The sequence below is a fragment of the Primulina huaijiensis genome, chromosome 11, assembly GCF_012295235.1.
Source record: "Primulina huaijiensis isolate GDHJ02 chromosome 11, ASM1229523v2, whole genome shotgun sequence".
In the NCBI taxonomy this organism is placed as follows: domain Eukaryota; kingdom Viridiplantae; phylum Streptophyta; class Magnoliopsida; order Lamiales; family Gesneriaceae; genus Primulina; species Primulina huaijiensis.
In genome coordinates, this window is record NC_133316.1 from 3614507 (window position 1) to 3642334 (window position 27828).

At 35.5% G+C, this 27828-nt stretch overlaps 3 protein-coding genes across 3 annotated transcripts; 1 reads left to right on the forward strand and 2 right to left on the reverse strand.

Moving 5' to 3' along the window:
* The first annotated feature begins 5218 nt into the window (after positions 1-5218).
* On the forward strand, positions 5219-7016 carry LOC140988678 (cytokinin riboside 5'-monophosphate phosphoribohydrolase LOG5-like). Its single transcript, XM_073457716.1, has 7 exons — positions 5219-5362; positions 5504-5601; positions 5712-5742; positions 5841-5940; positions 6119-6189; positions 6362-6505; positions 6701-7016. Exons 1-7 carry the CDS (start codon positions 5249-5251, stop codon positions 6842-6844), a joined length of 702 nt encoding a protein of 233 aa, XP_073313817.1. The 5' UTR covers positions 5219-5248; the 3' UTR covers positions 6845-7016.
* Positions 7017-8925: 1909 nt separating this feature from the next.
* On the reverse strand, positions 8926-14547 carry LOC140988677 (uncharacterized). Its single transcript, XM_073457714.1, has 4 exons — positions 12912-14547; positions 12453-12637; positions 11592-11815; positions 8926-10518 (listed from the first exon to the last, which is right to left on the reverse strand). Exons 1-4 carry the CDS (start codon positions 14239-14241, stop codon positions 9771-9773), a joined length of 2487 nt encoding a protein of 828 aa, XP_073313815.1. The 5' UTR covers positions 14242-14547; the 3' UTR covers positions 8926-9770.
* Positions 14548-23194: 8647 nt separating this feature from the next.
* Positions 23195-23839, reverse strand: LOC140987788 (uncharacterized). Its single transcript, XM_073456448.1, has one exon. It carries the CDS (start codon positions 23837-23839, stop codon positions 23195-23197), a length of 645 nt encoding a protein of 214 aa, XP_073312549.1.
* Between the last annotated feature and the right edge of the window lie 3989 nt (positions 23840-27828).

Consider the following 27828-nt stretch of genomic DNA (forward strand, 5'->3'; position numbering starts at 1 on the left):
TGGCTCTGTTTGCATATGGTGCCATGGCTGATCCAGGATCTAGCTACTGAAGATAAATTTTCTACTCCTCCAACTCCTGCAGAAGCCCTTCTATTGGAGATGATCGATGTTGCAAGTTTTTCCAATCTCTTCTCCTTCTCACGATTCTAAAGCATTGGCTTCTATTGATATATTATGGATGTGGATGTCCAGAGAACTTCTCATATTAAATCATTTGTTGTTTACTTGGACACTTCTCAACCTAGCACTGAGCTTGCCCTGACTGCTATTGATGCTGAACTTTCTGCTGATCCTGAACCTTTCTTTATTCATTCAGACAAGACTCCAGAGGATAGATCTGTTCTTCAGGCTATGCGGGACAAGTTTGCTAGATCATAAGCGGCTTCTCCTGAGTTGGACCCCATCCCTATAATAGAAGCTAAATTAACAGATCTTGAACATATGGGGAAGACTCTGGAACTGCTAATTAACAAAACCAAGTTCATTGTTTCTGATAGTCAAGCCGATTTTAAACTTTTAAGAACAATGATTTTTGGCCAATTGGACTGTATGAAGGTTGAACATGTCTCTCTACAAAAATATTTTGTGCATTTCAAAAGAATTTATTTAAATCCCAAGCTACTGCGGTGCTAAATTAGAATAAGTTAGTAGGAAGAAGAGTCATCAATAACTTTTCGAGAAGATTAATAATGTGCAGACATCCTTCATTACTCGGATTTAAGAATGATTTGAATATTTAAAGGAAGGTGATGAGAAAAAAGGAAAATACCTAAAAATTCAAATGTGAGGGATGCCAGGGATATTCATCATAATCTAGAAGCTCCAACTTTTTTTTAAGAATGCATTGTATCTATTCGATTTCCGGTTGTTTATATAAAGTGCGTTTGAATTATCAATTTTGTGCTGAATTTTGGCATCATCAGAAATGAAAAATTGTTAAGTATTTATAATTTTTGGCGATGAGCTATGTATCATTAAAATTCAAAAGCGTTATAATTTAGCAAACAAGTAATTTCAGTAGTCCGCATTTCAACAGACTCCTCACGCTTATTTCAGAAGATATGATAGGGTCTACCGAATTCGTAAAAGACATTTTATTTACTGAGTTATCAATATATTTATATTGTCTACTGAATTGCATTATCAGGCGTATAGTATCAGATTTTTTTAAATTGATTATGTCATATTATCAAGAAATCCAAATAATAGAGAATGTTCAGAGTATACAAGACAAAATATTATCGTTGTTGAATGTCAGCATCGTAGGCATTTATTGCTTCATACTATTTTTGAAATACGACAAATGACAAGTGGCATATTGTACTGTTTGGTTATGGCCTTGGTGCGACTGAATTATAGCTGTTCAAAAATGAACGTTGAAAATCATATATAAAAGTTCATCTAATGATTAAACATACACTCTCGACACTACTACGATCTGTTATCCATTCTATCTGAGATTCAAAGCTCAGCTGAAAAACTCACAAGCACACACATAAAAGATTTATTAGTTCTATTTTTGAGATCAATTGTGTTGAACCATTATTCACAAGTGTTACACATTTCTTATTATATTTTGCGTGATTTTGTAACTGGCAGAAATAGTATTTCTGTTCAGAATTCTTATAAGTTGTGGAAAGTAGTTGCTAAGAGTTTCAGTAAGTAGTGTGTAAGTTTTATTGAAATGCTGTTTACAAGAGTTGTAAAACCAAAGCTTTTTATTAAAATCCTTATCTAAATAAAAAAAAAAAAGAGACCTAGAAGATATTCGTCTTTCGAACTTCTATAAACAATCTTTGTGTTATGTACTTTCAATTGTATTATTTTCCTTTGCTGATTTGTTGTTCTTAGTTTACTTATTTTACCTTTGTTCGCAAAGTTCAGCTATAATTTTTTCGCACTGACTTTTCAGTTGTTTACTAAACTTGGAAGATCGAGATCCGATTTCAGCTACTAACACTAGTTGAGATCACCGCTATTCATAAGTTAAAAAAAATTTGTGATGTGCTTATTCACCATTCACTAAACACCTCCATCGATCCTAACATAGTTGATGTTACATAAATTAAATATGATATATTATGTAAGGACCGCGTATCTTATTATCGTAAATCATACCTTGATTATCGATAATTCATGAGATTGTTATGTTATCATAGAAAATATGTGTTGATAATAAATAATTATAGTAGTAATTGAATTGTGTTTGCAGAATATGCTAAACCGCAACCAAAAAAATGACACATGTTTCGGTTTTTAGAATAATGATATGAGTATTAGTCTAAATGAAATGAAACAAATTTCATTAAAGCGCTAATACAAAGTACTAGAATTTTCATGTTTTGAGTTTTGTCCAAATCTAATTGAAAATAGGGGCAAAATCATCCCGAAATGCATCGTGTGTATTGAAGTTCCTGCACTGACACATTTTGGGAGAATTAGTATAAATTTCGCGTCCGATATCCAAATGGAGTGAGGTTGGTGGCAAATGAGATTTAAGACATAGATCTACAACTTTTATGTTGACCACTTTTGTTAATTCGAAACCTGGCGGTTTGGACAGAACATGGCGCGCTAGGGCGCCTTTGTTTGACCGCCCCAGCGCGGCAGTGAAACACATGCTGGACAGAACCCGGAGCGCTAGGGTGCCACTTCATTACCGCCCCAGCGTGGCGTTGTCAAAAGTTTTGGACAGAGCATGGTGCGCTAGGGCGGAACTTCTCGACAGGCCCCAGTGCGGCACGATAGAATTCCTTCGGGCAAAGCTCGGCGCGCTAGGGCGCTATTGCTCGACCACCCCAGTGCGCACACCAGTATATAAATGATGATAAAAATGAAATATCAGACATAAACTTCGTCCTTTTTCTCTGAAATTCGAAGGAAAAGATTAGAATTCACCGACTCTACCTCGAAACGTTGTCAGAACGTGAAAGAAATTATATATTCGGAATCATCGCGTCGAGAGCGTTCTTTTGAGGTAAGTTTCTTCTTGATTCAGAACTGTTATTTCTTGAATCGTTGAAATAGCATATAATTTAAGTTGATTCGATATATGATAGAATAACCGATAAGAAACTACTTTTTAAAGTCGAAATTGAATTATGTCATGATTTCATTTTGTTATGAATTTTTAAAGTTTCAACAGATTTTTGGAACTTGAATTGTTGATTTTAAATGAATTCAATGATTTAAATGAATATGTTAATGTTGTATATTGGTTATCTGTATTAAAATTATACTTGTGGATAAAGCTACGTTGAATAGAGATGAAGAATTGAGGTATGTTACGACCGAGTAACATACGACATGTATCTGTGTCAAATGATATATGGTTGATTGAGTTGACTGAGCTTATGTGTCTATATTCCTTATTTGTTAAATTGATGTGGCATACATGACATTTATGATTGGATATCGACGTATAACATAAATATTTTGTTAACGCACATCATTTTATTCATACATCGATATATGACATGCACGTTGAGCTATGATCCTTGGATACCTTTATATCGTTAGATTTGAGTCTGGGGTTTATGAGCACAATGCTATGTTTGGCATTATGTGGCCCTTAAAACATAGTCATTTGTGGCCCCGATGATTGATTGATTGAGATTTGGGATTTGATGGCGCTTTGCCGACGCTATCATACGATTATCCTTTATACTTGATTGGGGCCGGTGTGCCAGCTCGAGCATTGATTTGATAGCGATTCGATTGGTTCTGATACATGCTCAGTGGATGGGCATTTGACCTGATATCCTCATAACATACATGCATTGGACATCATATATCATTGTGTAGATACATTTTGTATATATTATGGTTGTTCCATACGAAGCTTTTGCTCACGCCCAAAGGTGGCTGTTGTTGTCTTTGTGTGTGGACAATGACAGGTACTCCAGGTTATTAGGAGACCAGAGAGGGTACTTCTGGAGGGAGTCATATCGGAGTTGAGGTTTTGATGTTATCCCGGTGTATATTTGTATCTATATATCGGGTCATGTTCCGAGAATATGGGTTGTTGTATGTAGTTGATTTTGATTATGTGTGGGCATATTTTATGATATGATATGTTTAGACGAGACTTAATTATATACTATTTTGAGTATTATAATTAAAATTGACATGTTTTGAGCTAATTGTGAAGAAAAATTTTACCCGTTTTGAGCTGTAATTAATTAATCATAATCAAATCGCATCGTAATCATAATTAGGAGTTAAGGGCTCCACATATTACCAAATTTATGCAATTTGTTTATGGAATGAACTCTGATATGAGAATATATAACTATATTATTATTAAAATTAAAGCCATCAAAGTAACTAAATTTGTTGTTATGAGTTTTTTTATAAACAAAAAATATTCCTCTTATTAAAATACAACAAAAATATATTTTATTTAATAAAAAATATTATAAAATTTATTTTAGTAAATTTAGATATTATCAATGACTTTTTAATATCTTAATAAAGTATTTTTTTANTAGTTTAATTGTGCATAAAATATTTGGAATGTTTTTTTTTTAATCTAAAATATTTGGAATGTTATAAGCGACGAGTGCACCAGAGAAAAACTTGTCTTTTGAATTTTCAAATTAATATGTACATTGAATCTGCTGAATATAGAAACGTTAACTAGGAAAAAATATTTAAAATCTCAATAAAATATTTTTTGTAAGATTTTTTTATCTTAGTAATTAATTTACATATTTTTATTTGAAAAATTTATGCTGTAAATTTTATGTACAAATTTTTTTTTCTGTGATGTGTAATTTACATATTTTTATTTGAAAAATTTATGCTGTAAATTTTATGTACAAATTTTTTTTTCTGTGATGTGTAATTTACATATTTTTATTTGAAAAATTTATGCTGTAAATTTTATGTACAATTTTTTTTTCTGTGATGTGAAAATCCACAAACGTTATTTTTATGTACATCAAGTAAATATTCGGATTAATGAAATATTTTGTAAATTATGTTAATCGAATAAACTATATTAAATAAATTTTTTATGATAAATTCGTCTAAAAAAAATATTGATAAAGAAATATTTATTGGTACAGAGAGATATTTTCTTTTTCAAGTCAATTTTTCTCAATCCTCACATTTTTTTTGAGTAAATATTTATTTTGATGAGTATTAATTTCCAGTTGCGCGTATTTAAACAAACGTGTCATTTCTTTCCTTGTGCACATCAAACTACAAACGGCACAACAAGGTCGCGGAAAAAAAGAAGACAAATATGGAAGAAAAACTTGCGGAATCAAGATTCAAGAGGGTCTGTGTATTCTGTGGTAGTAGTTCTGGGAAGCGGGAGTGTTACGGAGAAGCGGCACTCGAGCTAGGGCAAGAGCTGGTAATGTTGTTTAAACTTCGGCATTTTTCGTCGTTCCGAGCTTCGTACATTTCTTACGCACCCACAAACTCGTATTTTTTGTGGGTTCGATTTTTAAGTTCCGCTCATGAAAGTTTGTATTTTTCTTGGTTTTGCATGAAGGTGGCGAAAAGGTTAGATCTTGTGTATGGTGGAGGAAGTATAGGGCTGATGGGCTTGATTTCTGAGGCCGTTCATCGAGGCGGAGGACACGTGCTTGGGTATTTTTGGTCTTATTCTCGTTTACTTTTAATATAGTTGCGTTGAATCTTGACGGTTCGCATGTATCTTTGTTCAATTAGTCTTAATATGGACATTTTCATCGTCGCAGGATCATTCCAAGACCTTTGGTTGGCAAAGAGGTGAGCAATCTTATCTTCAGATTATTTGGAAGTTATTTATAGTGTATAAAGATTGGTTTTTAGTGCTATTTTTATATCATTCGTGCATGATATTTCAGAAAACTGGTGAGACAGTGGGGGAGGTGAGAATGGTTGCCGATATGCACCAGAGGAAAGCTGAGATGGCCCGCCATTCTGATTGCTTTATAGCATTGCCGGGTACGTACATAATCACACGAGCATACAAATCTTTTCGTATAAATTTGAACTTTTTGTTGCTGGTGGTGTTTGAAGAAGGGGTTTAGTTTAGTACCTTCAGGCATGCACCATTATCATCAAATGTTTAAGCTACAATTCACACTTTTCATCTTGATATTTGAGAATGTGTGTGTCTCAGGTGGATATGGCACCCTGGAGGAATTGTTGGAAGTAATATCATGGGCTCAGCTAGGCATTCATGACAAGCCTGTAAGAATGTGTTTTGTCTTTTACCACATCCTTGCACCAAGTTGTACAATTGAAATCTGTCCACTTTTTTCTCTTTGTATTTTTTCACGAGTGAAGGTTGCATGATTCAGTGACTGATCAAATAATTTTGAATATTTTGATGGAATTTGTTTCTAAAAATATTTATTGTCAGGTTGGTTTGCTGAATGTCGATGGGTACTACAACAACCTGCTCACCTTCATTGATAAAGCAGTGGATGATGGCTTCATAAAGCCTTCTCAGCGTCACATCTTTGTGTCCGCCACAAACGCCAAGGAGCTTGTCCAGAAACTGGAGGTTGGCCTCTGTCTTAACATTGATTTCCCCAGTTGTCTCAAGTTTCACTAAAATGGCAAAGACATTATGGTGCATAAATGAAAGTATTCTCAAACTGTTGCCTTGTTATTTAGGCCATTATATTTGAACTTAATTCTGTATTGGGTTTTGTGAGTATTAACTTTTTTGTCCTTTTGTGATGGATATCATACATAGGCTTACGTGCCTGTCCAAGATGGAGTGGTTGTCATGTTAAATCGGAAGGTCGAAGTAGAACTCGAGAAGACTCCACCTGCTGCACCCAAGCAATTGGCCTTTGCCGCCTTGCAGTCGCCGCCACCGCCAGAAATTGCTCTATAAACAAAACTAGCTATAGTATATTAAATTTGCATTAAAGGGTCAATCTAGCTAGCCTTTAAATTTCTTGTTTTGAACTGAACACATTTGGTTATTTGCATGCTCTAATCACTGGTCCTACCATGATGACCAAGGCAGTCAGAAGTGTGGGAAGTTAGCTATTTCTTGTTGTAGTTTTGGGGAGTGAAAAATATGCTTTTGTATTCTCATATATATGCTCTCTTACTCCTATTTAAATCATATAACACCAATGTATCTTGTTGCTAGAAGAAACAAATAGAATAGAACAAAACCTTGGCAGGATGCAGCTTTTATTGTGTGCTGAGTTTTTCTTTGTAGCACAAAGGAAAAAGGGAGATTCGAACCTGGTCTAGTTAGGGTGAGATCAACTAGGCTTGTGGGCTGTAGCCCGGTCTCATTTTTGTGCTGAGTGAAGAGGATCAACAGTACCAAAGACCATATGTGGGTGTGGGTGTGGGTGTGGGTGTGGGTGGGATTCCATGCAGGTCACAGCTGCAAGTAAAGGACACGAAGCGCAGCAGAGTGCTCGCTTTTATCACTGCTACTTGCACTGAATTGTTTGCTGGGCCTTCCCAACCAAACATTAATTCCCCACCTTTTCTGTGGACATGAGAGCTGGGAAGGGGACATGCCAATTTTTTATTCTGGGTTTTGATCCTGATGCTTCTTTGAATGTTAGCGACACTATTGGATGTTTGATCTTTTTTTGATGCTCTGAATACTATTTTGTGGTAAAATTTTGGAAAATCGAATCAAATTGTACCGTTTTTTTTAACCTATCTGACTCACGAATTTTTATAAAAATGACGAACTAATGGGGTCGAGAGATAATTCATAAATTGTAAAATTTTGAACTAATTTAGATTAAAGTCGCGTTTCGATCATTCTCTCGACAAAGTAATTATTGCTCTCACCATTGAGAAACAATAAAAATGAAAATTGCTTAAGAAAATATGACGCAGTTTCTAAAACTCAACGGAAACTGGGTGGTGATAAGTATATCTGCCAAATTGCAACTATGTGAAATGTTTTAGTAGACGAATGAGTGGCAAAGAAAATAAGCATCAACGAAAATGTAAAATACACAAACTAAATAATGCAACAATTTATATAATTTTGAAGGCTAAATCATCTTCCTCGCGCTAGAAAGAGAGTAGGTTTTATATGAGACAATTTCGCATATTTTTATCCGTGAGATGGGTTGACTCGGTCCATATTTAGATAAAGATGGTTAAAAAAGATATATTAGATTTTATAAATTTAAGAGATAGTGCTATTATGATAATGATGATGATGATATATATAAAAAAAGATGGTTATATAACACATACATCGGATATGTCGCATACGCTAATAATGTGTGTATATATATATATGTGCTGGGAAAGTTATAAATTTTTGTGTTGGAGAAATTAGGTGATAACATACTAAATAGAAAAAGGTATGCAAGATGTTCACGTCTGATGTAAGGTCATTTTCTTTGTAGGCAAAAATACTACGGTCCCCGTATTATATTGTTATTTGCTTTTTAAGAACATGGAATTTTGTGTGTAAGGAACCAAAACGAGTAAATTGTATTTCTCATCAAGTTGGGAAGTTTGCTTTGTCATATTTTATTTATATTATATATTTTTTTGAGATCATTTTGAATAATTTTTAGTCGGTTGACTTTTATTTAATTCATTTAAACTTTATATTTAAATGTTTTATTAAGAAATCATTTAAAAAATTAACTTATTATATTTTATAATATGTTTATATTATTAATTTAAATAAGTATATCAAAACTGAATTAACCGATTGAAATAATCAAATCATTTTAGTAGAAAGTCGAAAAATGGTCCGAAAATCAAAATAAAAAATCGAAAATCTAACCGACCGATAAAAACACTTAATCCTATTATTACAGCCGCCACCTCTAATAGTGTCATGACATATAACCTCTTCTCTAACAGGAGAGATGTAAGAGTTCAAACGTTCCCACCGCAATACATTAGAGACACACCACATGCATGCAAAATGCACGGGACTAAATACAAATGACGAGTTAAATGAGGCAGACGAATAGCACACCGCCCAGGATGGGAGTATTTCAGCGAACCCAGAACATCGTCTGCCTAAAGTACATACATGCGCTAACAGATGATGCTAGCATCAACTATAAAATAAGATAAATGCAACGAACCGAGTCGAATCATCCATCAAGGGTAAAAAATTTCAAGCCCCTGATGAATAGAACCGAGGAAAGACCTACTTTAAGTAGCTATTTTTTTTCTTTTCAACTTCATATACAACAAAATATCCTCATCTAAGACAACTTACACTTGGAAAGGACACAGGGAAGAATAATGGTAATGCAAAATTGCGTACATAGGGCCATGAAAAGGACGAAATTTGCACAACCAGAGCATAGGATAGTTCTCGCCTCTCTGTTCATGCCGATTGAAACTGCATCCTGCATGGCTCCTTAAATAGATTCCTCCTCGTATTTGAACCAGAAGACCAACCCATGATGATGTGATATGTTTCAAAAGTTTGGTCATCTTTCTCAGGAGATAAATACCCATAATTTTTTTATATCTTCATGGAGGATGCAACGATCTTAATAAATCTAATTCACTTCTGTTCCAGGTCCAATCGCTCTTGAGCTACCTCCATTAACCTTTCCCCGCCTTGCCTATTCAAATATCATCTCAAACCAATTAATGGCACCTAGCAAACCATATCTTGCTTTGCATTAAAGCAGACACCAATCGGAATAATCCACAGCAAGTAGCTCCCTCCCTCCCCCCATTTCAAGACAAATAATAGTTTTAGTATCGGTGTCTCATTGAAACAGAACTTTAAAATTTAAGGACAAAATCTCGCCAATAGGCATGACCTCGTTTTCACCTTAACAAAGCAACCACTAAGAAACTCTTTCATGCTCCCGGGCAGGATGGTCCTCTTCAATTCGTTGTAATAACTCCTCATAAACTTTCAATGAGTTAGATGTAAAACTCTCCATGGCTTCAAGAACATGTTGCAAACTTGCCTGCAGGCTTCCTCCTTTAGTGGTCTCATTCTGATACACAGCGTGCCCAGTCGATGGCATACCTTTGTCGATTGTGGAATTTAATAAAACCATCCTTTTGTCCAAAGCCAGAATCTCCTTTTGTATTTTCTGGTCTTCTTTGTCCAGGCTCTTAATCTTTCTATCATCCTTGCTCGCCAACATCTTTTGGCGCATTTCAGCCTTATCCCTGTCCCATAGCTGAAGCACATTTGTGGCGAAGTCTCGCATAGATCCAACCACTTCTTTCTCAGAAAGCCTTTCCAGGGATTGCCACCACTGATTGCAAACAACAAACACGGGGGGGGCACCAATCCTACCTGGAGAAAATGGAACTATTCCATCAGCTGTTTCTTCGGGAACATAGAGGAGACAATTCCTGAGCCAGCTGTTTAATGCCCGGACAAAGCCCTTTTGTGCATCAACCCAAGACGAGAACCTCAAAGTCCAATTAACCAGGTCATGTTCAAACTGACGAGTTGCTTCAAAATGAGCATCACTAAAGTGCTTGCGGAATGCAATGGTATCTAACCACTTGGCTTCTCCAATTGCTTGGCATTGATTACGATGGCATTCCAGCATGGACTTCCACATAGTAGTCAACCTAGGATAAAGAAATATATAAAAGATGCATCATGAAAAAGGCATTGGCTTAAGGCAATATTGTCCATGCATACCAAAAAGGACTTGAAATCTCATCGTGTAATGTATTAAACACACAAAGTACAATGGTAAAATAAAAGAAATGGGAAAAAGAAGAAAAATAAACAAGTTGGGAAGTACTGCTGCTTTCTGCGGTACATTATGGAACAAGACTGTGAGGTCCTAACCGTCTTCAAGCAATATATTCCAGGTGACTGCCATTATATCCTTACACTAAAATAATACGTTCCCCTCTCCTAGTTCAAAGAGTAAAGCAAAAGAAGGAACGAGGTGCAAAACATAACACATTAATGTTTTAGAATATTTGACTAATCAGAAGTCCTCTCTCCTGTCCTTTTGGTTCGATCGACTTCGCGATACTCAAACAAGAAAATATTGTACTCAATTAAGCAACTCAAAAATCATCACTTAGAGATGTTGAACAATATATCCATGTAAGAACAGTCTACTAATTCCTATTCAAGGTTGCGCTCTTCCTCTGCAAAGCACGGAGATTTAGCTAGAACTGTGTCGTCCCCATTTCTAATTGGTAAACAGTAAATACACTTTCTGCATAATGCTTTAAAAATCTGCTCTCTCCTAGAATAAAGCAAATCATAATCATACAGCCGCAATCCTTGACTTTATGTTGGAACTAGTGTGGTCTCCATGTACGTGCCTCAAACGATAAAAACAAGCCAGCCTGCTAAGTTCTTTCATTCTGAATGCCATAACTTCCATTCCAACCTCATGCAAATTGATAACATATGCCCTAATGCCCTTGGGCATTTCCCACTTATCACCTTATCACACAACAAAAACTCACGACCATGGATTCCCTGGAGGTTTATTCTGGCTGGTAATTGTGTATCCAGTAATTTTTCAGCCAATCCAGATTAGCCAAGTACATGATAAAATAAAAGAAAATAAAGGCTAACTAATAATGATATAATACAAAAAAATTGACAGACAAATTTAGAGTGGTTTAATTCATCATACCAATGTGTAAAACTAATTAACATAGACCATGCATACCCTTGAATGAGGTCATTTAGTTGTGGCCACAATTCTTCATCCCTCAAGTTATTTATCTTCACGGAGATTCTATCCACCACTTGAATAGCAATTCCAATCTTTGTGGAAAGACTCCTGACCAAAGTTCTGGTTGCGTCAACTTTATGAACCTCAGCACCTCTTTCATCCAAACGCTTCAGTTTTCTAGACTTGCGATCATGGAGTACCCTCATTTTCTCCTCAACCTGTAGAAGCAGGAATATAAAAATGGCTACTAAACTCAATTGGCAAAAACATTGGCAAATACTTTGGCCTTCCTTTATATGCGATTTTATTCGGAATGGCTAAATGGGTACAGAGCGAATAGAATGCAGAAGAACCACATGCATTCCTAAAGCACCCTAAATGCTATACATTATACTGCAGCTTATCATCCCTTTAAATTGCACCTCATGCAAAAATAGATAAATAAATCTAATGAAGCACATCACATTAGTAGGCTGGACGCTGGTGTGCTGCTGCTATACAAATTGAAGCATACCAAAACTACATTAAAAAAGTATTGGCAATGTAGCAATCACGGATTGCTTAATAAGCTCCAAGGGTCATAAACTCAAATGTCCTCGCGTAACTAAAATATATGGATGTGAAGATAAAAGTAAATGACAGTAGCATAAATGAGCCATCACAATTCTTGAATGATTTCTTAGAAAAATGAGCCAAGTCAGGGGACCACAAACCATATAAGTCAGCACACATGCACAATCGAACAAGAAGTGTCCAAAACAGATTAAATTCAGAGAGGAGGTTGGTAAAGTGGAACACAAGAAGATAAAGAAGAAAGAAAGAACATAGAGTTTATCTAAGCTATTAACTATGTACCTTCACTTCTTCGTACAGTTTCTTCTCCCAGAGGAACAGCTTATGTAAAGTAGAAGAAAGATTTCTGGACGTCTCCAGTTCTTGATGAGAATCCAAGTAAGCAGGATCGGACATATTCATCTCCGAGCCTTTAGACGTTGAAGGCCGTAAGGATACCACAGGCAGATGCAGCATCTTGGAAGACACTGCCACACAAATATCCAACATATCGATCAGAAAGGCATAAAATTTTATATCAAAACTCGTTTACAACAAGCATATCCCAACTTAATATTTCGAGAGAAAATGGGTTTAGGCCATAACTCAGCCTCCAATCCAGTTAACAAAATCAAGTGCGAGTCAAATTCCAATTCCATAAATGGCATACATGCCTAGAGAGAAATGCTTATCAGGTAACAATAAACCATGTTAAAAATCAAATCTTGAAACTAAAATACACAGAAAAATCAGATCTTTTACCGTGATTGACACCATGCCTTCGTTTATATGGTAGCTTGCCAACCTCCAGAAACTTAGAAAGCTCGCTTCCAGACTCTGAAGCTCGCTCAAACTGAAGTTGAATCTCTCTCACAACTTCCAAATCTCCTTTGAGCCCTCCTCGAGGATTGAATCCAGAAGTACTTCCCTGGTCTTTTGACCTGTCATCAGCACCAACAACCTTCTTATCCACCATATGCACCTCGTATTCAACTGGATCTGTCTCCATTTCCACTTTGGGCCTCGACCTGTACTGCAACTGGGCCTCATTAGCCTCCTGCACGTCGGCTTCGGATACCCCTGGCTTCGAGTAACTGCTTCTTCCGCTATCAACAAACTTCTGATGGCCATGAACTTCCTTTACTACCTCATCTTCCTCATCTTCCAAATCCGGAATCCCCTCTTCCTCCCTCACGTCCCTCGAGTCGCGGCTCGAAGTGGTAGCCGGATAAAACTTTTCGAATCCATCAAACGGGTTCAAAAAATCCCAACCGGAGCTCCTCGGTGGTGAAGGCGGTGCTTTAGAACTTGACGACGCCGCCGGTTGAGACGAAAATCCGCCAACATAAGGCGCCGGAGCAGCAGAAGAACCACCGTAAAACCCGCCTCCTCCAGCCCCGTAATTGGGGTAACTTGTATAACCACTGTAATTAGTATAAGAAGAAGAGTTGGGATTTCGATTGATATCGTCCTGATAACTAGGATACGGATAGTAAGAAGAAGCGGAAACAGAAGGCTCATCCATTTGCCATGTTTTTGGAGTCATGGGCCGTTGGGTATAGACCACAGATGGCGTCGCTTGATTTTTCATATAATTTATATGCATAAAACCCCCACCCCCGCCGGCTGCAGCTCCGGGAAAATTGAAATTGAGATTCCCGTAAGCAGGCATGTAACCAGCGTAGGACTGTTGGTTGCGGACCGGCGAGCTGACTTGATTATTATGCAAGGAGTCAGCCTCCTCCTCGTCGGAGTCAGAGTGGAAGTGCAGGTGAGAACCCGAGTCGGAGTGAGAGTGGGAGTGGAGGTGGTGGATATTCTCGGAAGAAGAGGAAGAGTACCCATGAGGGTCCCCTTTCCTCTGCTGCGGAAGATTCAGCACCGGAGACGGCAGACCGTGGGCGGAAGCATCGAGATCTTGAATGAAAAAGGTGTGCAGAGAGAGACCCACCGCCTTGAGCGACTGAAGGTAAGCAGCGTGGGCATCAGCAAGCGCGAAGCGGATGCGTAGTGCCTCGTCAAGAAAGGCGCAACGCTCCCGGCACAGAGCCACGGCGGGGAGATCATCGAGCTTGGAAGTGGCGCATCCCATGGGAAAAAGGCTCAATCTAACATAAATGGAATTTTTGCTATAAAAGAAGGAATGAGAAATGGGATACTACGGCGGTGGAGGAGAGAAGTGGATTGGAGCAAGGAATTTTGGGAAGAAAAAGGAATCTTCTTTGATAATTGGTGGCTGGCAGGTGGTGGAAAGAGATGTATGTATCGTGGACCGCCGATGACCTGTTGGAGAGAAGCAATCGAAACACGCACCACACACACACACACACACGCACCACTTTTCCTATTCTGATATTACTCGCTCAACCAAATGGAAATGCTTGATTTATTGCTATTTCATTGATTCTAAGGTAAGTATCATCGTTTTGGTTACCATTCATTCCATTAAACTTTCTTACTAGGTATCTTCTACGTCTATATTTATAATAATAAATAATATTTCTTTTTTATAGAATATTTAAATAAAATATTTATCTCACAAAATTAACTCGTTAAATCGTCTCATAAAATTTTTTGTGTAAAAATTTCGGGTTTAATTCACTTATAAATGTAATTAAATTTTGAGTAAGTCTCTTGTGAGACATTATCCGTGACACGTATTGACTTAGTTTATATTTAAAGTAAAAAATATGTCTATACTTCACTGCCATTTTCATTTAAAACTTTACTTTTTTTTTGTTTACAAATTATAATTGTATTCGTACTTTTTACCGTTGAATATTCATGTGTGTGTGTATATATNTCTCACAAAAGGTTTTTATATAAAAATTTCGAGTTTAATTCACCTACAAATGTAATTAAATTTTGAATAAGTCTCTTGTGAGACATTATCCGTGAGACGTATCGACCTAATTTATATTTAAAGTAAAAAATATGTCTATATTTATAAAATTAACATGGGAGATTATTTCAATACCATTTTCATTTAAAACTTTACTTTTTTTTTTGTTGTTTACAAATTATAATTGTATTAGTACTTTTTACCGTTGAATATTCATGTGTGTATGTATATGTATATATATATATATATCTATTACTGTATATTAAGAATCTCCCTAATAGAGACAAAAAACATTGGTCTGTTTTTTGATTTCTCGATTTTGCCCTTATTTTATATCACAATTACATTTTTGTTTTTATGTTTTTTAAATTACAAAAAACTTTTTGTTTTTGTTTTTTTAAATGACAACTATTCAAATAGCACTTTAGTCCCTCGATAATTTGTCAAATGTCACTTTAAGCTCTCGATAATTATAAAAAAAACCGTACACACGCACCGCGTGTGCCAAGTAACTAGTATAATATAATAAAATGCGTGGACCGGTAGTGGACTAGTATGAGAAGGGTGGCGGTCGTATTTTGGAGTCTAGACTAAAAAAAAGTTTGACTATATGTATCAATTAGTGAAAATAATATATATATATATATATAAATATACTTGATTTTAAAAATAAATATATTGTGGTAATTAATTTTCCTCTATATGGACATAATATAATGTTATATTTAAACAAAATATCGCAATCAAAATTATTTGACACTAGTATGTTTGACTAAGAAAAACAACATATGAAAAGGGTTTACAGAGCAGTTTATGGAACCAGATTTCATTTTTATATTATATGTTGTATAAATAAACATTTTATTATGTCAAAGTGACAATAAATATTATATTTTGGATTCGGGCAATGTTTCGATTATCTGTTGGAAAATGAGATGCAAGATTACACCTGACTCAATCAAAGTCACATAAATATTTTTGTGGAAATAAATGTTGTTTTGGGGTCAAATGCATTTAACCATTTCGTAATTTGATTTTACATGTAAGAATGTAAGTATTAGACATTTGAGTAAGTCTCTTCTAGACGGTCTCACGAATCTTTATCTGTGAGACCGGTCAATCTTACCGATATTCACAATAAAAAAATAATATTCTTAGTATAAAAAGTAATATTTTTTCATGGATTACCCAAATAAGAGATTCGTCTCATAAAATACGATCAATGAAACCGTCTCACATAAATTTTTGCTTAAACTGATTTTAAAACTTGGGGAAAGCAAATGTATAGTATTACAACCTTTTAAACGAGTGATATCCATTGATTGATTGTTGGGAAAATATTTTTTCCACCAAAAATAATTATCGTCACTTTTTTTGTGAAAAATACATGCAAAATAATCATCATCATCATCATCATCATCATCATCATCCAATTGGAGCCACATAATAAACAATAATTGAATGAATGTGACAAAAAGGAAAACAAAAATTCATTAAATAGGGCAACACTTCCAATCAATGCATGATAAGTGTATATTCTACTTTTTGGTGAAGAAATGAATATTGAGTAGACCCCCACTCACTTGTCCTCTTCAAATAAAGGGAATATAAGGTGCACTATTCTACAAAATACCAAATTTTCAACTGAATAATTCAAATGACTTTCACCAAATTAATCGCTAAGTTTTAGTATTTTATGTTGGATTCTGACATTCTTTAGTTACCTCGTAGTTTCTTGCTATGCAATATGTCCTTGGTGATAGGATATAAGTGAATTTATATGATTATCGTAGTCGTCAAAGAAAATGTTGGTGAAAGGAAAACTATATATTTTAAGCAGATTGGTTAATATATATTTGAAATGTTTGGCGGAATGTGTAAATAAAGGCATGCGAAGCTTACATAACATAGAAAATTTGTTGAGGTTCGAAGGCAAAACACACTCTTTTATTTGGTAGGTACCTTAATCTTGCAAATGACAAATGAACTCTGCAATGATTATGAGAATGAGTTGCTACAAGTGCTGAACATTCTTTTCTCAAGAAGAATTAGCCCATCCCTAGGTGTTTCGCTTTATGAATATTTTTCTCGAAGATTGGTTAGACCAAGTTTCAAATTAAGGTCTCTTTTTTTGGAAGCGGAACTACATACAAATGTCTACTTCATGAACAATGAATTCTATAACCTGGTTATTTCTAATCTATTGTCATTAACTGTGGTTATCGTACTGCTCACCACTATTTGGATTATTATCAGTGGTCGTATTTTTTGTCGGTTTCTTTCCATAAACCACGAGAATTACCATGAGCGGGTTTGGGAAAGTATCGAGGAAACGACCATTGAACGGGTTTCTCATATCCTCGAGGATCTGTTTCCATAGTACGGGATGACTCCCGCTCGAAATGCGCTCTTTCTAAGGGTAATTCAGCACTTTCTGAATGGAGTGGAAGTGTCCGAACGCTTAAGTTATCTGGCGAACATTTACTATAACTTGGTACCAGAGCCCCTTTTTCAACCAAATTGTTCAACATTTCATTTATATGATGGGTGATGGGGGATAATTTGTACAACTAGATAATAGTACTTACACGATACTTTTCCGACCATTTCTATTTTTTTCTGTTCTGTCCATTTTGGTCATGGAGCACATATTGACTTCATAAGTGTTTCCTTGAGACGGCCCGTCCTCACACTTATATAGGTGATCTCTTTTTAAGAGTATCTTATCATACTCTTACTTTTACAAACTAAAGAATCATTAAAAGTTCGACATTTAACCTCATTACATTGGTAGTTAACAATACTCATCGTCCTAGAAATGAGAAGGGAATTATTTCCAAGTGTTCACTCAAGTTTTTATAATTTAATTGTCCTATTGAACTAAGATTTTGGGATAGGTTAGGTTCCCACTATGAAAACTTGATTTTTTAGATTTTTAACTCATTTCCCTAGACAAATTGTAAACTTGATCTCTATTTAATATTTTTTAAAGCATATTCACCAAGTTATCATTTGATTTGACATAATTAAGAGAGATAACTTCATTTAAGATCAATTGTGGCACTTTATTATGTCTTCAACGAATATGTCAAGACTTACCATTATACATGTTGTTTTGTGTCCTTTAAATTATTGATTGATTGTCGCAATGTATCATTATTGTATGCATTGGACTTGTCCAACAAGGAATATCCTCTAGAAATTTATGAATCAATTTTACTTCTTCTACATTTTTATCTAATAATATAAATTCAGACTACATTGTGGATTTAGTAGTGCAATTGTTTTTTATGACCTTCAAGAGAATGCCCCACTACCAATGCTAAAAACATAGCCACAATCAACCTTCTTTAGTCCAATTCTGACTTGCTTTGGTTTGGTTATTTCAACTTAGGCCAAGCACTCCAACACTTTCAAGTATTTGTAAGAAGGTTTATGATCTTTCTACAATTCATACGACGTCTTATCATTTTTCTTGTGGGGGTTTAAAATATGTTTATCTGATAATATTGCTTCTCCCCACAAGTTTTGAGGTAAACCCGAATTTATCACCATGACATTCATCATATCTTTCTAGGTTCGATTTTCTTTTATGCGACACCATTAGATTGAGGTGAGTATGGTGCAATAGTTTGATGTATTATGCACAAAGATGAACAAAACTCATCAAATGATGTTCCATATTCTCCTCCACTATCACTGAAAATCTTTTTTATTTGTTTATCAAGTTGAGTTTCAACTTCGGTTCTGTATGTTTTGAATGCCTCAAGTGCTCTATCTTTACTCCTTAAAACATGTACATAACAGTACCTCGTACAATCATCAATGAATGTTACGTAATACTTTTTCCTCCTCTAGTTTACACAAACTTTAAGTCACCAAGATTAGTGTTTGTTAGTTCTAGAGGGGTTGTACATCTTCAATAGAATGAAAAATCACTTTGGTCATTTTTGCTTCAACACATATCTCAAATTTATGCGTTGGATTTATGTTGTATTTAGGCAGCAGTTCTAAATTCATCAAACGTAGTAGAATATTAAAATTTATATGTCCTTAACGAACATGCAATAAATCACAATACTCAGGCAAGCAAATAGAATTATTACGTATTTTTTACATCAACATTGCGGAGAACCGCAATTACATTTATCTTGAAGAGGTTCTTATCGAGATACATCTTTCCAATAAAAAGATCATTTTTTGGTCAATGCAAATCTATTAGACTCAAACACCATTCGCCATGCTTGACCAACAACGAACTCGACACAAGGTTCTTTATTATGTTTGGAACATAAAGTACATCAATAAAGGTCACCTCCATCCTTGATGTCATCTTCAAGACCATCTTTCCTAGTCTAATTATATCTGATGTCGCAAAATTTCCCATGTATAGCTTTCTCACAGAAATTGGAGTTTATGAGGTGAATATCTATTTATCGTAGCAAATATGGTGAGTAGCACCCGTATCAACTCACCATTCATTTGGATTGTCCACCTAATATTGACCTTTTTTGAACTATATTCGCTTCTTTTTTTCTTTTCTTTTATTTGGTTTCCTGCAGTCCTTTGCCTTGTGGTTGGGTTTACCGCAATTGTAACGCATTCCCTTGAACTTTTTCTGACTTGGTAACTGTTGTTGTTTCATAGATTTCTTTTTCTTCTGTTTATTACTGGTTTCCATAATATTAACCTTTGCAGCCATTTTGTTGCTTTGTTTTCAGTATTTCATTTGTCCTGTTTGATTCTTAGTCTCATTATCAACTATTCCAATCTCATCTCCTTTTCATTTGTGCTTTAAATAGTTCTTGAAATCCTTCTAGAGAGGAGGGAGTTTGCCGATAATGACAGCAACTTGAAAGGACTCACGCAGACTCATCTTCTCTGCATAAATCTCGTGTAATAATACTCGTAGTTCTTGCACTTGACTCGCAACATATTTTGAATCTATCATCTTGAAGTCTAGAAACCGTTCCACTATGAACTTTTTCAGACAAGCATCCTCTGCCCTATACTTCTTCTCGAGAATCTCCCATAGTTCTTTGGCAGTTTTAACTTAACAATACACATTGTAGAATGCATTGTCCAATCTATTCAAAATATAGTTCTTGTATAGAAAAACGCTTTGATTCAATGTATCCAGTGCATCCCTCTTTTTAGAATTGAATTCTTCCTCTGCAATGGTGGGAGGATCCTCCTTAAAAAATAAGGCTGAACTCTGTTTGGTAAGATAGAACAACATCTTTTGTTGCCACCTTTCAAATTCCGCACAACTGAATTCCTCTTGTTTCTCCCCTTGTGAGATTGGTACATTTGTTGTTGGAATAGATGACAATGCAATATTTGATAATTCAGAATACCAAAAAAAATTCTTCTTGAGAGTGTTGTTTGGTAGGTAGCTTGAATCTCGAAAATGACAAACGAGCTCTGCATCAATGATGAGAATGAGCTGAGGCAATTGTTGGACACTCTTTCCTCAAAAGAATTTGTCCCGCCTGGTTGCTTCGTTTTTGACAATTTTTTCTCAAGATATAAAAACTTTTTTTTGAAATAACAACACAATAAATTGCAAGAACAATAACCCATATGTAATAAACTTTCTTTTTAGAAGAAAGAAGTATGACAAATTTAGTACATAAATTTTTATACAAAATATGATATTTGATGTTCTATTTAATGTTTTCAAACTAAAAGAACATTTTTTTCATCAAAATGCGTCTCTTGGTCTATGTAACTAATTTTAATCATTAGACATGTCATTTGGATGAATTAGTGTCAAGAAAAATCGAATTGTGTATACAAGTTCGTGAAATAGGACAACAATGGAAAATGCGCCATTTTCAGGTGCCCCGCAATCCACAGTCATGTCTAGGAAAATCTGGACATAAGTAAAATGCGCCCCTACACGCCCACTTATGTCCGGGATCTCTCAGATAGAACGGCAACGCAGGGGCGCCTTTGCTGCTTGGATTTCGATTTCTTTCCTCATTTTGTTTTCGTTTCGAGTCTTTCTTATGTTTTTTTGTTGAATTTCAATTCATTAAGTACAACAAAATTCCAACACACTCATGTTGTTTCAAAGTTTACATGATATGATTTTGCCTCTTTAACTTAATCAAACCTCAAAAGCATAAATAGGTTCTTTAAATCGATACTATATTCTTTAATTCTGTATGAAAAGCTTTTGAGAATCCTTTGGCTCATTGGCTTTGTTGAAAGATAAAAGAGGGAACAACTTGGCGGGGAAAAGTTCTCCCATTGCTGAAACCGTTTATTGAATCAAGAAGAATGTTCCAACTGTACAAAACAATATATCTAGCCTATTTATACTAAGGAAAAAAAGTGCACGTAATAGAAAATATGTTTCTTATAATTTACAATCACGACTTTAAGACTCCCCCTCAAGCTTGGAATAAATCTAGCATTCCAAGCTTGGACACAAGATACTGATGTTGGCCTTTTTCCAGTGCTTTGGTTAATACGTCTGTCGGCTGTTCTACTGTTGAAATATGAGATGTTTTGATCAGCTTGTCTCATATATTTTCTCGCACTAGGTGACAATCTATCTCGATATGTTTCATTCTCTCGTGATACATTGGATTGGCTGCAATGTGTAATGCAGTAGTACTGTCACAGTAGAGCATCGCTGAGAGTGCTAGTTGTATTCCCATGTCTTTCAGGATTCCAACCACCCAAATCACCTCACATGTTGTGTTTGCCATTGCTCTATATTCTGCTTCAGCCGAAGATCTCGAGACAGCAATGAATCTCCAAGTTTGACACAATAACCAGTGATTGTCTCCTCGTCATTGGGCAAGTTCCCCAGTCCGAATCACAATAATATGTTAAAGATAATGAGCTTTGTGCAGATAGCAAAACTCCTTTACCAGGAGAAGACTTCAGATATCGCAGAACCCTCAAGTAGAGATGGCAATTTCCTCTGAACCCGTTGGAGGATCCGATACCCGACCCGAATAGAAGAGGGTATGGAGGGATTTTTAGACCCGATTAAATAATTGGGTAATCGGGTATGGGGATTTTCGGGTTCGGGTATGGTGGCGGGTTTGATATAATCCGACCCACACCCAACCCGAATACCCGTTTAAATTAATATATATAAATATATATATTTGTATGTATGTATATAGTAATTATATTTATTTATATTAAAGATTCATCAATCAATCCACCGATTTTCGGAGTTTTCAATATATATAATCATAAATTTGAAAATTAAAGAAAACGATGNATAAATGGGTATGAGGATGGATGTATGAAATCCGACCCATACCCTACCCATTGTCATCCCTACCCTCAAGGCTGCCTCCATGTGTGACGACTTTGGATTATTCATGAATTGACTTAGTGTTTGTATAGCGTAGCATATATCAGGCCTCGTAACTGTAAGATATATAAGTCGACCGATCAACCTTCTTTATTCACCAGCATTACCCAATAGCTGATAATCAACAATATGTTCCCCTGCACTGTCATCAAACTCCTTTGAAGTAAACTTACTGTTTTAATCCATAGGAGTGTCACAAACTTTAGCACCTGCCAAACCTGCATCCGATATAAGTTCCAGAGCATATTTCCTTTGGTTCAAACATATTCCATCCTTTGATCGAGCAACCTCTATGCCAATAAAATATTTCAACATCCCCAAGTCCTTAATCCTGATATGCTTGTGCAGATGCTTCTTCAATGATTCAATCGAAGCTTGATGGTTACCAATGATCACTATATCATCGACATATACCAGTAATATAGTAATAAAGGCATGTTTTTTCTTGACAAACATTGAGTGGTCATGCGTGGATTGACAAAAACCAGCCCCTTTCAGGATGAATGCAAATTTAATGTTCCATTGTCTTGATGCTTGTTTGAGGCCATATAAGGATTTCATTAATTTACACCCCTGTCTTCGAAGCCCCTCATAATCCTCCCCCTGTATTAGAAGTCCCTGAGGTAAAATCATGTAAATTTCCTCATCAAAATCCCCTTGAAGGAATGCATTCGTGACATCCATTTGATACAAGGGCCAATTAACCATGGCAGAACCAATAAGAAGACATCTCACAGTAGTGATCTTGGCTACTGGGGAAAATGTGTCATGGAAGTCTATTCCATAAAGTTGGGTGTAGCCCTTGGCAACAAATCGGGCCTTATATCGATCTACGCTACCATCGGAATAATATTTCATCTTTTAAACCCATTTATTTCCAATAGAAACATTACCCGATGGTATATCAACTATCTCCCATGTATGGTTGTTTTCCAGCGCCTGCAGCTCAAGATCCATAGCAGACCGCCAATAGGGATCAATTATTGCCTCATGATAGGAGGTAGGCTTTTTGCGGGCAGAAAGTTTAGAAAGAAAGACTTTGTAGAAGGAAGACAACTTATTATAAGTGAGGTAATGAGACAACTTATTATAAGTGAGGTAATGAGAGATGTGGTGTAAAGAAGAAGAAGTGAATGAGCATATGTAGTCTTGAGACCAAATTGGTGGTCGGGAAATGCGAGTGGAATGTCGGGGAAGACAAGTGTCAAGAGTAGGAACTTGTGGCTGTGGAAAAGGTGGCAATGAATCAACAAGAAGTGTGTCAATGTGTGTGTTAACGGATAGAGGATGAAATATAAATTCACTAAGGGAAGTATTCGATAATGGGAAAAGAGTTTCATGAAACGAGACATCCCGAGAGACAAACATTCTCTTTGTGGTTAAATCCTGGACTTTATACCCTTTTTGAGAATTTGAGTAGTCAAGAAAAAGACAAGCACTAGCAGGGGGAGCAAATTTATCCCCCTTAGGCAATGTGGAAACATACAAAGGCAACCCAAGACTCATAAATGAGAGTAAGATGGAGGAACACCAAACAAAGCTTCAAAAGGTGTCTTGTTGGATAAAAGTGGTGTTGGGGTACGATTGATGAGATAAACCGAAGTGAGAACAAAATCACCCCAGTATTTATCAGGTAGGGATGCTTGAAATTTTAATGAGCGAGCAACATTGAGAATATGACGGTGTTTGCGCTCAACGAGACCATTTTGTTGAGGGTTATAAGGACATGAACTTGGTAAATGATACCTAAGGCATGAAACAAATCTGTGCACTTTTTGTTGGAAGAATTCCATCACATTGTCAATTTTAATCACCTTGACAGCAGTGGAAAATTGGGTTTTGGACAAAGATACAAATCTCTTAATCATTGGAAGAACATCTAGCTTCGAGTGCATCAAGTAGACCCAGGTTGCTCGTGTGTAATCATCCACTATGGTTAGAAAATAATGTTCCCTATTGTATGTGGGTGTATGGAAGGGTCCCCATACATCCTTATGGATCAATTGAAAAGCAATGGATGAGTCTACTGATCTTTTCTTAGGAAAAAAATGCGAGTTTGCTTTGATAAAGGGAACATGTACTGTGAGACAAATGAAAATTATTCGGAAAAAAGGTAACATTTGCATTCGAGTCAAAGAGACATGTCCTAGGCGTTGATGCCATAAGGTTTCCTTATGTATATCGGCGGTTTATGTATTATTTACAGCTGAAAGCAATGAGCTATATATAAGTAATCTAGAAACAGGTAATGGGGGAGGAGTTTGTGTATCCAGAAGCTTCAAACTTGAGTTGTCTAGGCAGTAAAGTCCATGTCTCTCTTTACCAATCCTCATTATCTTCCCATTTGAGAGGCCCTGAAACATACAAAACCGGGGAAAGAAGGTGACAAAACGACGATGATCTTTAGTGAACTTAGATATGGAAAGAAGAGTATGATGAAAGTCTGGGACAACAAGGACATTTGATAGAGTACTGGTTTTATTTATGGGAATGACGCCTATGCTACTAATTTTTGTGGCACTATCATTTGGCAATTGTATTGAACCCGTGGAATCTACATGAGATCTAGTAACATGTGGCAATCCATTAAGGCCAACCATATGATCAATAGCACCAGAATCAATAATCCATTCAATATCAGTACCTGCCATGTTCACAGTGGGACTATTCTGTTCACCGCCGACTTGTTCCTTTGCAAGAAGTTTCAAAATGGCCGCATATTGATCCTGTATAAAGAACAATCCTGCATTTGTGGCCATACTGGGCTGCTCAACTTTATCAGCACCAACAACAGTAGCATTAACCTTGCCTATTACCCTTCCTTTGTCATATCCTTCCCTGTCAAATTTCTGGTTCCCACCTTTCCACGATCCCTCGTAGAATTTTTGTCCAGGAGCGTAGCCATGTAGTCTGAATCAAGTATCCTTGTTATGACCAAGCATATTGCAATGCTCGCATCTAATGACATTCTTCTTTCTATTTTGAGCAGAAAAGAAAGCAGAAGGTTCCAGTCGTTGCGGAGACACACTTAGCAAACTCCGATGTAACTGTAGGAAGAGGATCCATCATCAGTATGTGGCTTCGGATGTGGCTCATGGGACTTAATGAGAGTTTTATTCACATCCTATAATTTAAGAGGCTTGATCTCGTTCACCTTATTAAGAACGCTTTGATAAGGTGAATCGTTCTCAGAATCAAATTTTTTTTCCTGATGGCTTCGTCTTCAATTGATGTTTTAGATCCACTCTATGTTAATTCATCAGAAATACCAGGGCTCAATTTGATCAATGAGCAACTGATTGGTACTGAAAATTACAAGATCTGGAGTCGAACGATGCAGATCGGCTTACGAGCTAGGAATAAGCTTGCATTTATTGATGGCAGCTATAAGAAACCGGATACTGGATCGGACAAGGTACTCCAATGGGAGAGATGGAATGCAATCGTGCTGTCCTGGATCATGAATGCTATATCGAATGAAATATTTGGTGGAATCGTGTATTCAACAGATGCTGCTGTGGTATGGAACGACTTGCGTGAACGCTTTGATAAGGTGAATGATTCAAGATCCTATAATTTACAATCACGACTTTAAGAAGCTTGATCTCGTGGTTTCTATTATTTGAGTTACACATAATTGATGCGATATCACGTATGAGTCGTAAAGATATAATTTATTGATATTTTTTGGATAATAATGAAGTAATGGACTGTGAATATTATCATGTTTCATTATCTTCAGTCTATCAAACAACGTTGCGTGAGGGTCTATAATAAATGATGTGTATATAGTTGCACATAAAACGATATGTTAGAAATACAACATTTTAAATTAGCTAATACAAGCTAACTTTAAATTATGATTAGATTACTATTTTAAATCATCAAAATAAAAAGGATATTTTCATTCATTTATCTTGTATTTAATGTATTTGAAACTTATTTTCCTTGTCAATTGCAAAAATACAACATTTAAGGGAATGCATGCATGTGTCAATTAAATACATAAATACATGAAAAATGAATATAAGAAAAACATTCAAAATAACTATGGTGCGGTTCATTTGATCCCATTTTTTTGTATTGTAAGTAATTATGTGAGAACTAGAATTTTTATCCAAGCAATAATCGAATAAGGACCGAAAATTCAAGATCCAAACAAGCCATAACTAGACAATCAAGCCATCCTATTTCCGAAAAGATGCAATACTTGGGTATCAGGTTTTCAATGTTTGGTAAGACAATACTTCTGGAAGAAATATCATCAAAATTGTGAAAGGTGATCAACCAAATTATGGTAAGATTTGCGCATCACCACCTATAAATATCACACCAATGTCATTCAAAAATCATGAATAAATTCACTCTACATTTTGGAGAATCGTTCCCCAAATTTATGTCAAATTTTCGAAGATTTTTGTCATACGAAGTTATGTCCAATCACTGTAAAAAAATCAAGAAGTAATTTGAAGCCAAGCAAGAGTTCATTAATTTTTTGATTCAAGACTATGGTAAGTGGGCTTATGTTTTAAAATAATATATATATGAATTGTTTAGTTTCGAAAGTTTCGTTCGAGCATGAGTTATTCGTTTCGTATTGTGTTAAAAGTGTCCTATTTTTTTAGAACTATTATGATTTAACTGTATATGAGTGAGAAGTCCAAAGTACGATAAGTTTATAACCTTTATACGGTGAGATTATAACCGTTGTGATGACCTCGTCCTCTTAGAGCATTAAAAATTAAGGACTAACATCAGTAAACCATGAAAAGTAGATGAATTTCATTGCTTACGATATATTATGTATGATGTCAAGATTATGAAGTAAGAATATGCTTTACGATTCAAGTTATGAGATGATATATTATGATTTTCGAAATTATATATATAGTTTGGTATATGTCTTAAACGAATCTCACTTACCGAGTATTTCACAAAATAATCAACCCTTTCGATCACCACTAGATAAAAATGAGGAACAAGTTGAAGAAGAGTAACAAAAGTACGTTTGAGAATAGTGATAAATCCATGTTTATCGAAGATTTGTCATTGTACGTAATTCGTTATTCGATATACAATGTAAAACGCTTCCGCCATCATAATTGTTTTTATTCGCTATTATTTCGTAGATTTGAGTTGTAAAGACAATATTATTTATGATATTACAAAATAGACTGATTTTGATTTCTATTGTATTACAAAACTGGTTGTTTTGTGATTGTGTGTTTGTTGAACAATGTCGATGTCGACTACACCTTTAGTTACCAAATGCATTTTTACAAGATATATGGTAGGATTAGAAAAATCCATGAATAATTTACAATTTCTTTAGGATCAAGATCAGATAATAGAGAATTGTAATATTTATTATTATAAAAAGGGGCCTTCATAATAAAACGAAAGAGAAATTCAGTATATAATACAAATACATGTTTCATGTATATATANATATATATATATATAAATATTATGTATATAAAGAATCTAAATCCAGG

Coding starts and splice junctions, on each gene's coding strand:
- LOC140988678 (XM_073457716.1), top strand. CDS start 5,249: ATGGAAGAAAAACTTGCGGAATCAAGATTCAAGAGGGTCTGTGTATTC. Junction 5,602..5,711: donor GGCGGAGGACACGTGCTTGG/GTATTTTTGGTC, acceptor TCATCGTCGCAG/GATCATTCCAAGACCTTTGG. Junction 6,506..6,700: donor AGCTTGTCCAGAAACTGGAG/GTTGGCCTCTGT, acceptor TATCATACATAG/GCTTACGTGCCTGTCCAAGA.
- LOC140988677 (XM_073457714.1), bottom strand. CDS start 14,241: ATGGGATGCGCCACTTCCAAGCTCGATGATCTCCCCGCCGTGGCTCTG. Junction 12,638..12,911: donor AAGGCATGGTGTCAATCACG/GTAAAAGATCTG, acceptor TTTGTGTGGCAG/TGTCTTCCAAGATGCTGCAT. Junction 11,816..12,452: donor AACTGTACGAAGAAGTGAAG/GTACATAGTTAA, acceptor CTGCTTCTACAG/GTTGAGGAGAAAATGAGGGT.
- LOC140987788 (XM_073456448.1), bottom strand. CDS start 23,839: ATGAGTCTTGGGTTGCCTTTGTATGTTTCCACATTGCCTAAGGGGGAT.